Genomic DNA, 12,320 nt, shown 5'->3' on the forward strand with positions numbered 1-12,320 from the left:
TTCTGCAGCTGCAGCTGCGTCGTCCTTGTCTGGGTAGCCGTGCGAGGAAAGGGAAGAGGGGACGAGGGGACGAGGGGACGAGGGGGCCGTGACCCGCATGCGTGTGTTTACTGACAAGAGACGTAAAAGGGGCGGGGTGCTAAAGTGCAAGTTTTTTATTGTTGTTGTTTTCTTCGTCTTGCACCCTCCCTTTCTCCATCCATCGCTTCTCTCCTCTTTTTTCTTTTGTTGTTGTTGTTGTTGTTTTTTTTTTTTTGGTTTTTGGTGCATCTTCCTCCATGGCAACACACGTCCTTCCGTTTGTTTTTGTTTGGCTGGGCGACCTGGGCCTATTGCCTTCCGTCGAGGTACGACCGTCGCACCTCATGTGGGCTGCCTGCTTATCCCCTCCCCACCCCTTCCTCCCACCCCTTTTTGCGACCACTGCGCTCACGCCCTTCCTCTGTTACACGGCAGGCGTGGTCGCAGTGGTCGCAGGGCATGTATGTATGAACGCATGATGCACAATATGATATGCGACTGTGAGGTACGACGCCACCACTTCCACGGCTGCCTCTGCTGTTATTATAATAAGTGGGCGCGTCATTTTCATTTATTTCTCTCTAACTTACGGCATTTTTCCTCGTTTTTTTTTTTTTTTGTTGTTGCCTCGTGCGTGTGTGTGTGATACTTTTTGTTCCGCTGCGTTTGTGGGTGCATACACGTTTTCTTATCCCCCCCACCCATTGAAAAAAAAAAAAAAATAATATCAGGGAATAATTGGTTCCACTGGGAGATGCATGCAGGCCTCCGGTTATCTGCCGCTCACGATTGGGGTGTGATGGTGTAGCTGGTGAAGCGAAAGTGAGAAGGAAAAAAAAATAGAGGAATGGTGTCTCTCGCCCGGCCGTCAAACGGCAAAGCGGATATGTATGTTTCTTGCTGGCATCTCCTGCATGCGATGACATCTGCACGTGGGCGTGGATGTGGGACACCGTTGCCTCTCTCGAACTGTAGGTTAGATGGCATGTGGATACATTCAGCCGCTCGTATAACAGACGAGGGCGGAGGGTGGTGCGGCACACAGACAAACGCACACACGCAAGACGAGAGAAGGGATAGCGGGGCACCGTCGCTTTTTCTCTTTTTTTTTTTCTTCTATATATATATATATACATATATATATGTTTGTGTGTTTGAGTGTTTTCCAGTCAGCAAGGGCGAGCAGCTGGCGGCGCGAGTAGATTTCACACAAAACCGCAGCAAAATGGCGTTTCTGCGATCTTGTAGTGACGACAGCAGAGGGTTCCTCCTCCTTCCAGAGGGCGCTGCCATGCATAGCCACGTTGTGGCTTCTCTGTTTGCTTTGCCAAGCTTCTGCGCGTCGGTGGAGCCTAACTACAGCTATGCCACTTTCTCGCGTTTTCCAGCTTGCTTTTGAACGGGCCCTTTGCCTGCATATATACAATATATATATACACACACAGATATATATATATATATATAGAGAGAGAGAGAACGGGTGCGTGTAGGTGCACCATTTAGACATGTTGCACTTTCGTGCGGTTAAGGCGTCGGTGTGGGATGGGGGTGATGAGGCGACGTGTGCGGCTCTTCCACTGGCATGGCGCCACGCGTCACGCACGCCATCGTCCTCCTGCCCACCGCAATCCACTTCTGCAGGGCACGGGCTGGAGGTTGCTCCTGGCGTTTATGAGCGGCTTGTGGGGATTGAGTTCATTGGCTCTTGCTACACCTCGGGTTCACTGCAGGAGACGGTGTTGACGTTCCGTAGCTCCGAGGGAAGGTGTGTGTTGGATTCGGCGTTGGCGGCAACAGCAGCAACCTCGTCCTCATCCTCATCCTCATCCTTTGCCACCGGCGAGATTGACGTGTGTGACGGCGGCGGCGGCGGCGGCCGTGGTGGTGGGGCGACGTTGTCAGTGGTGTACTTCATGACTCTTCTTGTGGCCTCCTGCAATGGAAGTGACACCTCCATTGAGGCGGTACGCTGTGCGTTCTGCGGTGCGGAGGATGATCGAGCTGCGCCGGAGGCGTACGCGGCAGACACGGCGCCGCCGTCGCCTTGCACGTTGGAGGAGGCGCTCATGGACCGGGAGCCGGACCTTCTGCTGCAGTACCTGTGGGACTTGCTGCAGAGTGGCACCTGCCCGCTGGAGCAGGATACGGAGGGGAGTTTCCTGTCCCCCACCGCGGCATCCGCGTCGTACGCGCCCACATCGTCATCGTCGTTTCAACTCATTGACCGCACGCCGCTGCTGCTCCGTGCGGGTGTGCTGGACGTCGTGCAGGCGAGTCTGACAACGCCGCCATCGTGCATGCCAACCTCGGCCCCACCGACCACGGCAGCGATGACGCCGACGCGGATGCGGCCGAATGAGGCGAGTGGTCATAGTTGTGCGGCTGGAGGGGCGAGAGGCGGCTCTTGTGAGGAGGCGGCGGCAGCGGGGACAGCGTACCACGGGTTGATGTTGTCCTTTACGGAGCGCTTGGAGACGCGGACGGCGGTGGCGGCGATGCCGGAGGGGGAGCGACACCACGAGCGACGCTCCTTTGCGAGTCTTCGACGCTTTCTGCAACGACGCACGGACGCCGCGGCTGCCGCCCCTCTGGCTGCTGCCACAGATGAGGCATGCGACATGGCTCCGTACCGCTACTTTGTGTGGCTGCACGTCGTTGGAACCGGCCTCTTTTACGAAGCTACTGTGACGGAAAAAATAAGCGTCCCGCTCTCTGTTCACGTAGCGGGTCTCACAACGACCGCGGCGTCGAGCCGGTCGACGTCTACAACACGCTGCAGGGGTCTTGCGGGGGAGGCAGCGGCGCAGGGCCACGAGGAAGTGGGTAGCAAAGCAGAGAAGGAGGAGGAAAGGGATCCACTTGGGCGAGCGACGACATCCACGCCTGCGCCTCGACAGGCCTCCTTGCAAAGCGATGTGCCGCCCGGCGAGGCAGGGGGGCTTACCGTTGTCTCGCTTCCAGCGAATGCCTTCTTCCAGGCGGGGTATTTCTTAAAGCGCAAGGCGACCGATGCCACACAGCAGCGCGGCGAGCGAGGGGTCACCACCACGTTTTACTGGATCTCCGCCTGCGACTACGCCAAGCAGGGCCTGCAGGTGAAGGAGGTGTCGTATGTGCAGGAGGGAGACACGTCGTCTGGCGCGGGCGCGTTTCGTTTCATTGGGTTTAAGGGTGAGTCGCGCCACCAGAAGCAACAGCACGCCCGTGGTCGCCAGGGCGGGCGTCCCACATCGGCGCCCTTTGCCGTGGTCGAGCGGCGAACGCTGGAGGTACGGTCGGCCGCGCAGTGGAGCCTGGCCCAGTACCCAAAGTGGCACCACTGGGACCCTGTCACACAGCGGCTGTCGTTTTGGGCGGCCTTTCCGACGTACGACAAGCTTCGCATCGTCGCCTTCCATGGACACCCCGATCAGCGCCGCTGCGAGTTTGAGAGGAATATTCCGCGGCGACGTCACACCTTTTCATCTGCACCGTTTTCTGCCGCCGATGCATCACTGGCACGCCACGACGATGTCGCAGAGGTGACGAGGATGCCGATGCCGCTCGTCGTGGAGCGCGGCTTTGGAGTGTCCGGTGCCCCAACTGACACTCCTCGCAGCGCGGTTCTCCGCAGCGGAGCCGTGTTGCTGGAGCCATGGGGGACCGCCTGCTGCTCCGCTCTCTCGCGGATGCACCTAACACTCGTGCCTGTGCAATACGAAGATGGGGCGCGGGACTCCATACTGTGTGAGCAGATCTTTCTTTCGTGCGATGAGAGCCGCACCGCGGCCTCACGAGAAGCGCTGCAGCAAGGTATTGACGTTTCCCAATGCGTATCGACAGGTGCTGTTAACGACACGGACGACCGACGTGACTGCAGCCGCACGCAGGAACAACTCTCAATGACGGCGCAGTTGGGAGACGGCACGCACATTGTAAGGTGTGTTGAACATCCCCCTTCCGATGCTCACAGGGAGGCCGGTGGGACAGTGGCATCGGCGCCGCAGCCGCCACGTCCAGCGACGTGCACCGTCGCCGTGGTGGAGCCCGGTCCTCCCGCAATACTCTGCACCATCACGGCGCTCCGCAACTACGTGGATGCAGTGAAGGTCACAATTCCGCTCACGCCCGACGAACGCTGCCGCATCACATACGACACGCGTGTATCATTTTTATTTATTAAGGGCATGATTGCTATCTACTTGCCCGGAGTGTGTGTGCACTACGTTGATGTCCACCACATGGATACACCGCCGCGTTATTTGTTTGGCGTCCGCCTGCATCCCCCGGCCTATGCAAGGAGTGAGGCTCTTTCGGCCGTGATCGGCGTCGCTGCGACACCGGCACCACTGGTGTCGTACTTGCCGGTGCCGTTTGGCCGCTGGCTGTATGTCCCTGGCACGGTGATACTTTTTGAGGCCGCCCTTCACCCGTCCTCCGTGTGGCGATTTATACGGCGCTATTTAATACGCCGTCGATTGTGTCGGGTGCGGGCGAGCGGGGTCCCTGCGGTGGGTGTTTCCGTCATCACTCCACACGGCTGCGAAGGCGCATGTGAGAGGTGTGATCGTCCCTGTGAAGCAGGTGATGGTAATTCCCCTCGGGACTTTGCGTGGCAGCGCCTGGCACCGGTGGCGCCCACACCGTGCGACACACCAGCTGCTGTTGCCACCTTTCTTCAGCCTGCCCCGTTGCATTTTGCGGTGCATGTGGCTCTCACGCATCTGCAGCCACTGCAGCAGCAGGGTGAAAACGACGTGAGCGTGGACTCACCACTGTCGTCTGCTCCACCACAGCGCTGTCGTGAACCTGCGCCGTCGTCGAGCGAAAGGTTCCACCCACCGGCGTCCGCGTCTTCACTTCAAGGCTGGGAAGAGATATGGGCGGCAAGGGATGCGCAACTGGAGCGTGTCTTTGCTGCATATCTGTCCTCAGACATGTGGCGAGACATATCTGTGGAGTTGCTCTCGGTGTTGGTACTCAGTGAGGCGTATGCGCGTGTGCGTGCCGTGTGCTGCTGGCGTCCTGCACACATCTGGAAGGAAGGCGCTGCGGAGGCCAGTAGCGTAAACGGAGACACCTCCGCCAGCACGGCAGCTGCGATGGGACTGTGCAGTCCATACTTTGTGTGCTTGCCCCTGTGGGATCCCGCAGGCTTGGCGGCGGAAGAGACGCAGTATCGTCGCGAATTTGCCGCGTTTTATCGTGCTTGGCGACTGCACCAGCAGCGGCAACGCCAGGATGAGGAGGAAGAGGAGGAGGCGGGCATGATGCACATGGTGTCTGAAAGTGGCAGCTTGCCCCACGGTGGCATGAGCCCTGCGGCTACCCGTCAGCTTCAGGAAGGGAGCCCAGACACCGCGGCCGTGTCTCTCACACCAGCCTTGCCTCTGCCAAGATCACCCCAAACAACAACAACAACAGGAGGAGGAAGGATGACAACAACGCCGGCCGCCCAATGCACGTTGTCGCCGGAGCGAATGCCGCCCTGTCCAGGGCGGCATGTCTCTCGCACATTGTATGCGCCCGTGAAAAGCGGCAATGGGTTTTCACCTGAAACGACACTGCTTCCGGCGGCGCGGCGCGGCAACCGCGGCTTTACGCAGTCGCGCCCTTGCATGGAGGGCGATAAGAAGACAGCCGTCCTTTCTTCCTTGCTGGTCCACGCAGTGAGTTTTCGCGGCACGGCGGTGGTAAGGCAACAGTGCCACAACACCGTCCCTGAATGGTGGTTGGTCCATGGTGCTTGCATGCAGCCGGCGCCGCCACGATCGCCTCGTATGGCACCGCATTTGCTCCTCCTCTTCACCTCCCGCAACACCTTGGACGGTGACATCGACAACGCACGAGGTACCTCGCTGCTTCATCGCATAAAAGGCGCCTTTAAGCACAGTCAGGGAAGCTGTCCTCCCAGCACGTCTGCCGCCTTGTCACGCTATTCTTTTTCCTCCTCCTCGTTGGCTTCAATGACGCCAGTGGGGCGTGTGTCACTACCTGCGTTTTCCGCAGCCTCCTTTACTGGTGCTGAATCGTTTGCCGGTGGTACAAGTGAAGGCGTCAGCAGCAGCCGCAACTTCACAGGCTCGACTACTTTCGTGTCCTCTTCCGCCTTTCGTGTGTCTGCGGACTCAAGCACGCGACTGGGAAGGGGGGAGGGCGGCAGCCTCCCTGCCACAAACTTGGTGGCAACGGCGACACTTCCACAAACACAGTCGGCGACATCCGTTGGAAGTGTGCCGCTTCACACCGGCGGTGCGTCGGTGTCCACCGCAGCACACTCTCCATCAGTCTTTGTTTCACCCTTGATAGACCGAGTGAGACATACGCCTTTTGACGGACCCTCGTGTGGGACGGCGTTTGTGGAGGTGGTGCTGGCGCAGCTGCAGCTCTTGGTGAAGACATCCCCCGCTGGGCACGCGCCGCGCCCAGCCCCGGCTGGAGTGCAACGGCCACCGGAACAGGGCTCACACCAGCTGCAGCAGCCGAAGCATGGGCGAGGACGTGCCTTGGAGGCGCCGGTAAGTTCACGATTTTTGACGCCTGCTGCTGCGTCTTCCTTCGTCTCGTTGCTGGAGGCCGGCGCGGCACTGACCACGACCACTGCGGCACACCTGGAGCTTTTGGCGTTATTGTACGACGCTGCCGTCGCATCTGTCGTGAATGCGCTTGTACGTATTGCAACTTCACCGCATTCATCTTCGTCTCCTCCTCCTCATCCTGTCGCTTCCGTCGTGAATTCGGGAGTTACTTGCAGTCACCGCCACGAGTCTGCAACGTTGATGCGGGGGCAGATGGATGTATCTGGGTTCTTGTTGGCACGCTGGAGTTTTGGACAGAGACTTGCGTTGGCGTTGGAGCGGCTTGGGGTGCCGCCATCGCTAGATCTTGTGGAGGGTCTTGCACGCGAGGGTTTGCGTCAGTTTCCCACACGTGCCGTTATCGCTGGGCAACGGTGCGGGGCGTTTGAGGGGGTAACGTTGTCGTTGCTGCTCCGCCATCAGCCGTCGCTGGCGGCGCTGCTGCGGAAGCACGTCGTCGCGTTTGCCCCGCAGTTGAGCCACGAGTTGGGCCTCATCTCCGCCCCTGCTGCCCGCCCGCTGCATGACATTGTGACGCCGGCGGAGGAGCAGGCGTTGACGGAAACCATTCGGCAGGCGCTGTACGGCGACACCGCCATGCACCGGGCCGCAGCAACAACGCCGTCCTTCCCCAGCCGGAGCGGCTACAGGGACGCCGGCTCCCCTACCCTGGCGCTGCAGCCCGCCCATCTGCCGCGGTTGCAGGCACGTATGCTGTTTTTGCACCTTCTCACGCATGCCACAGTGACGCCGCAAGAAGTGACACTTCCATGCGAGGGCGTTGCGGGGGCCTTCACGCAAACCGCACCGCCATGCGAACAGAAACGGCACGTCATGGCCGTGCTGGACCCGGCACCGTACTTGCAGCGCGGCGATGAGGGGAGCATCCCGTATGAAACGGAGTTTGCCTCACCCTTCCCACCCTTTCAGCGGTGGTGGAGGCAGCGACGCCAGCGGGGTTCCGCGACGCGAAATCCCAAGCATGGCTTCACCTGGTGCAGCATGAATATCGCAAACAGCCGCAACAGCAAACTCCTCTTTACGACACCGCCATCGTCATCGGCGTCGTGCGTACATTTACCGCCATCAATTGACATGGCTGACGACGATGCAGGTGGTGAGAAGCGTAACCGGCCTGCTGCGACCTCCATCATACACCGCCCCAGCGAAGTGATCACGCATGAAGGATGCAGCGAGGAACTGCAGCGGGAGGTGCCAGTCGCGTTGGCCACGCCGCCGTCTGCGCCTGTAGACTCGTCCTTCTCCACTTTGGCGCCGGGTGTGGGTTTGCCACTTAACGAAAAACATAAACCAGACATGCTTAGAGGCACTATCTCCCTCGTGTCTCTATGCGAGCCATCTTTGGCTTGGAGTGAGGCCGAAGACGGTGGGATGCGAGACACCCATGTGGAATCGCAGGAGACGGCAGCAGCAGATGCCACGGCGCTTCTCCCGCTACTGCTCGCCGCAACCCCGCTGGGATACACTATCGCGAAGGAGCGGGCGAGGGCGGCCATGGCCGTCGTGCTCGACCCGTTCTTTAAGGGGGACTGAACAATAAGCAGGCCGTGCACGCGTGTATATATATATTCCTCTCTTTCTTCCGCTGGCTGGTTATACACGGAATGTGCGTTGTGTGTTGAATGAAGTTTTCCTTTTGGGATCTTCTTCCCTTCTTCTTACTGTGCATGTGTGTGTGAGCGAGTGTTTTTTTTTTGTTTTTTTTTCTCTTTCTTTGTTCTCCTTCTTGCTGGGTGGAACGCCTTGCGGAGGAAACACGATACGCGACAGAAAACAGCAGCAGCAAACAAAAGAACATATAATATCTTTCGTTTGCCTTGTTTGTCCCTCTGTGCGTTTTTTTGTTTTGTTTTGTTTTTCTTCTTTTGTTTTTCCTGCTTCTTATGCGGTTGACGTTTGCATGATACCTGCACACGCCCTCCTCAAGTGTAAAACTGTCGAGTTGTTTTGCTCTCTGCGCGTGTGTCTCCGTACGGCTGCGATTGTGTTATAAGCGGCAGGCATGCCGTTGCGTGCGTCTACCTGCACGGGATTTATGCATGACCGTTTCTTTTTCTTTTTTTTTTGTTTGTTTGTTGCCAGCAGTCGCGAGGAAAACAACATCAACAACAACAACAGACAACACGTGGAAGGGTGGGGCACTGTGGAGGATGTTGCTGTTCCAGAACGCGGAGCAGGTGGTGCAGGTGGTGCGTGGCGGCGAGCGTCACGTAGCGGGGCCGGTGCAGAGCAACCGCATCGCGGTCATCCCGCACGGCTCCCTCCTCGTCGACACGGTGACGGGGAACATCGCGGCGGTGGGCACCAACGACGAGGTGCAGGCCTTCGTGACAGCCAAAAACTGTCGCGTCGCGGAGACAGTGGAGTGCGCCGGGAAGGTGCTGCTCCCGGGCTTTGTGGACGCCCACACCCACCCTGTGTGGGACGGCGACCGCTCCCACGAATTTACGCTGAAGCTCAACGGCGCCAGCTACATGGATGTGCAGCGCGCGGGTGGCGGCATCGGCTTCACCACGCGCAGCACCCGCGCCGCAAGTGAGGCGGATCTCAAAGCGATGCTGCAGAAGCGGCTGCAACGCATGTTGTCCTTCGGCACGACAACGGTGGAAGGGAAGAGCGGCTACGGGCTTGAGCGAGAGACGGAGCTTAAGATGCTGCGGGTGCTAAAGCAAGCGAACGATGCGGGGCCGTTGACGGTGGTCAGCACCTTCTGCGGGGCGCACGCGGTGCCGGAGGGGAAGACGGCGGAGGAGGCCGTGCGTGACGTGGTGGAGGTGCAACTGCCCGCCGTCATGCAGGAGCGTGCCGAGGGAAGGAACGATGTGCGGAACATTGACGTTTTCTGCGAGCTTGGCGTGTTCGACCACGACCAGTCGCGGCGTATTTTGGAGGCCGGGAAGAAGGCGGGGCTGCACGTGAACTTCCACGGTGACGAGTTATCCTTCGTCGCCTCCGGGGAGCTTGCCGGGGAGGTTGGGGCGCAGGCCGTCTCCCACCTTGAGCAGGTTAGCGACGAGGGCATTGCCTGCATGAGCAAAAAGCCGACGTTCGCCGTGCTGCTCCCCATGACTGCGTACGTCCTCCGCATCACGCCACCCCCTGCACGGAAGCTGATTGACGGCAACGTCCCCGTGGCCCTCGGTAGCGACTTCTGCCCCAACGCCCACTCCCTGTCAATGCCGCACACGATGAATGTTGCGTGCGTGCTGATGCACATGACGGTGGAGGAGGCGCTGGTGGCGGCGACCATCAACGCAGCGGGAAGCCTGGACCTGAGTGATCGCTGTGGCAGCCTGGAGGCGGGCAAGTGGGCCGACGTCGTCGTGCTGCAGGCCCCGCGCTGGGAGCATGTGGTGTACCAGATGGTGGATCCCCCCATTGAGGCGGTGTACAAGAAGGGCAAGCGCGTCTACCACAAGCAGCTGCCGTAGCGGCTCTAAGCGGAGGTGGTGTGTGTGTATGAGGGAGGCGCGGGTGGGTCACGTTCCAGCTCCCCCGTATTCGAGTGGCACAGCGGCGGCGGCAAAAAAAAATAAAAACAAAACAAAACACACACACACAAAGCTGACGGGGATGCATACAATAAGAAGAAAAAGAAACGGAGGTGGGGGGGCGCAAGCGACGTCAAGAGTGGACTACTCACCATACATGACACACTCACAAACACCCACCCACATACAGATGCAGCTGCATATATGATACACACGCAAATACGACGCATGCCAAAATTACACGCAGCCACACAGCCGACATAAACGCACGCACACGCACACAGAGAATGTGAAACGAAGAGGAAGAAAAAAATGTAGTAGAACCAGCTCATGATTTGCACCGGCGTATTTGGCACGGGCGGCGGCGGCGGCGGCGGCCCAAGAAACCATCAGTGGCACACAAACCACAATACAGGAGAGAGCACAGAGAGTGGGAGAAGTTTGTGTTTGTGGGGGGAGAGGGAGCGGAATGAGAAGAGAAGAAGAGAAAAAGGAGAGGTACGAAAACCTCAAGCCAAGAAGAAAAACAAAGAAAACACCAAGAACGAACAATACCGCGAAGGGGATGAAATCACACGTGCAGGCGTTATGAGCCTGCGGCTGACATCAGCGGTGGGGTGAAGAAAAGATAGGTGGAAACGTGGGGTGTGTGCGTCAGTCGGCCAGCGGGTGATTTCCGCACCACGGCGTCCCACCGCACGTCATATGATCTGCAAGCATCACCGCCGTCATCAATGCTGCTAAGAGCTCCTCTTTATTTTACGTTTGACGTTGTCATCGTACCGTCTCTCTTTCTTTCTGTGTGTGTGTATTTATCAAACACGTACTTTTTTTTTTGTTGTTGTTGTGAGCATCACCCTCCCGCTCACATGGTCTTTCTCTCTTTACCGCGCAGCCCCCGCATTTCCGCACCGCATGGGCGTCTCCCACTGGCGTGCGTGTGTGTATAACTGTGTGGCTTTTGGCAAAAGTGAGGGGCCCCGGCTGTGTCCTGGCAATTGCGCACTACTCCTCCCTTTCTTTCCTTTTTCCTTTTGGCTCAATGGGGAGGTTGTAGGACGGTGGCCGGAGCCCTCCCACCCACGCGCAATTCATGTCTACTCCCCTGCGTCACGCCCTCAGGCGACTCGGCGCACCACACTCGCCTGCCGCCACCGCCGCTGTCAGGCACGCCGCGTCGCTCCGCAGGCGTGCTTGTTGGCCGGACCTGGCACCGCCACTGGAAACCTTCGTGTTGAGCCACAACAACACGGCCATGCGCGAGGATCGGCGTTCGTTATTCAAAAACCAAAAGACGTTTCCCGTTGGTGGAGAAGCGAAGCTGCACGCGGACGACATCGCTGTGACAGCGAAAAACCGTAAACTGTTTGGTGACGCCGCCTCACACGATGGCCCAGGTAATTCGAGGGACGATATGGCGATGCCCACTGCTGCAGAGCTGGACAAAATCCTGCCAACGGCCAAGCAGCTGCAGAACGAAATTCCATCCGCCGCTGCGGTACGGAACGCAATGCAGGAAGGCCAAGACGCCGCAATGTGGAAGGGCGGCGACGACGACGATGAAGTGTAGGCAATTACAGAAACAACACAGACAGCAACCCCAACCATCTCTTTTGTCTTTGTGCCATTTCAGTATTTTTTCCCGCCGCAATTACAAGCGGTGCACAGGAACAACAGTACATACAACCTTCCCTTTCACTCATTCACCCCCCAAAAAAAGTGTGGTCCACGTGCACCTTCTTCCAGCACCGCTGCCAGGGTATGCATTTACACATCCCTGTTTGTGTTCCGCGGGCGTGTGTCTCCCGGTATACAGCTTCCACCACACCTTGACGCGTGTGTCTGTCATTGCCTTGCCCTCCTCCTGCGCCGATTCTCCTCTTTGCCTTCTCTTCCTGCCCTCTTGACGTGCTGGCGGCGACGGCGAATGACAACCCAGAGAGCAAGAACAGCCAGTAAATCCGAGGTGAGTACTCATTCGATAATTAATTCAAATGCCTTCTTCGACGACGCAGTATTCGTGGGAGCGCGTGCTGGCATGCTGTGACTCCTTTAAGGGGACGCTCACCGCGTGCGACGCCGGCCTTGCCATTGAGCGGGCGTTCCGCGGTGTCGAGAAGGGCGGTTCTGCCCGGGCGGATGTTGTGCACTGCCCCATGTCCGACGGTGGCGCCGGCCTGCTGGACAGCCTGCTCTTCCCGGACCACTCGCAGCTGTCGTCGCCGTACAC

General features: G+C 58.7%; 3 protein-coding genes across 3 annotated transcripts, besides 11 other annotated features; all 3 read left to right on the forward strand.

Annotated features, from left to right (window-relative positions):
• Positions 1-50: 50 nt before the first annotated feature.
• Positions 51-85: a microsatellite.
• A 131-nt stretch (positions 86-216) lies between these two features.
• Positions 217-263: a microsatellite.
• An 875-nt stretch (positions 264-1,138) lies between these two features.
• Positions 1,139-1,165: a microsatellite.
• Positions 1,166-1,437: 272 nt separating this feature from the next.
• Positions 1,438-1,485: a microsatellite.
• A 41-nt stretch (positions 1,486-1,526) lies between these two features.
• On the forward strand, positions 1,527-8,132 carry TraAM80_05259 (uncharacterized protein; the record flags this gene model as incomplete). The annotated part of the gene is made up of 1 exon (XM_029382146.1): positions 1,527-8,132. One exon carries the CDS (start codon positions 1,527-1,529, stop codon positions 8,130-8,132), a length of 6,606 nt encoding a protein of 2,201 aa, XP_029238069.1.
• Positions 8,133-8,285: 153 nt separating this feature from the next.
• Positions 8,286-8,318: a microsatellite.
• Positions 8,319-8,435: 117 nt separating this feature from the next.
• Positions 8,436-8,472: a microsatellite.
• A 173-nt stretch (positions 8,473-8,645) lies between these two features.
• Positions 8,646-8,676: a microsatellite.
• Positions 8,677-8,694: 18 nt separating this feature from the next.
• Positions 8,695-8,723: a microsatellite.
• Positions 8,724-8,749: 26 nt separating this feature from the next.
• Positions 8,750-10,030, forward strand: TraAM80_05260 (putative imidazolonepropionase; the record flags this gene model as incomplete). The annotated part of the gene is made up of 1 exon (XM_029382147.1): positions 8,750-10,030. One exon carries the CDS (start codon positions 8,750-8,752, stop codon positions 10,028-10,030), a length of 1,281 nt encoding a protein of 426 aa, XP_029238070.1.
• A 93-nt stretch (positions 10,031-10,123) lies between these two features.
• Positions 10,124-10,148: a microsatellite.
• Positions 10,149-10,162: a sequence feature (A-rich).
• Positions 10,163-10,447: 285 nt separating this feature from the next.
• Positions 10,448-10,468: a microsatellite.
• Positions 10,469-11,183: 715 nt separating this feature from the next.
• Positions 11,184-11,660, forward strand: TraAM80_05261 (uncharacterized protein; the record flags this gene model as incomplete). The annotated part of the gene is made up of 1 exon (XM_029382148.1): positions 11,184-11,660. One exon carries the CDS (start codon positions 11,184-11,186, stop codon positions 11,658-11,660), a length of 477 nt encoding a protein of 158 aa, XP_029238071.1.
• Between the last annotated feature and the right edge of the window lie 660 nt (positions 11,661-12,320).

This window comes from Trypanosoma rangeli (assembly GCF_003719475.1).
Source record: "Trypanosoma rangeli strain AM80 chromosome Unknown Tra_15.4_contig_00167, whole genome shotgun sequence".
In the NCBI taxonomy this organism is placed as follows: Eukaryota; Euglenozoa; class Kinetoplastea; order Trypanosomatida; family Trypanosomatidae; genus Trypanosoma; species Trypanosoma rangeli.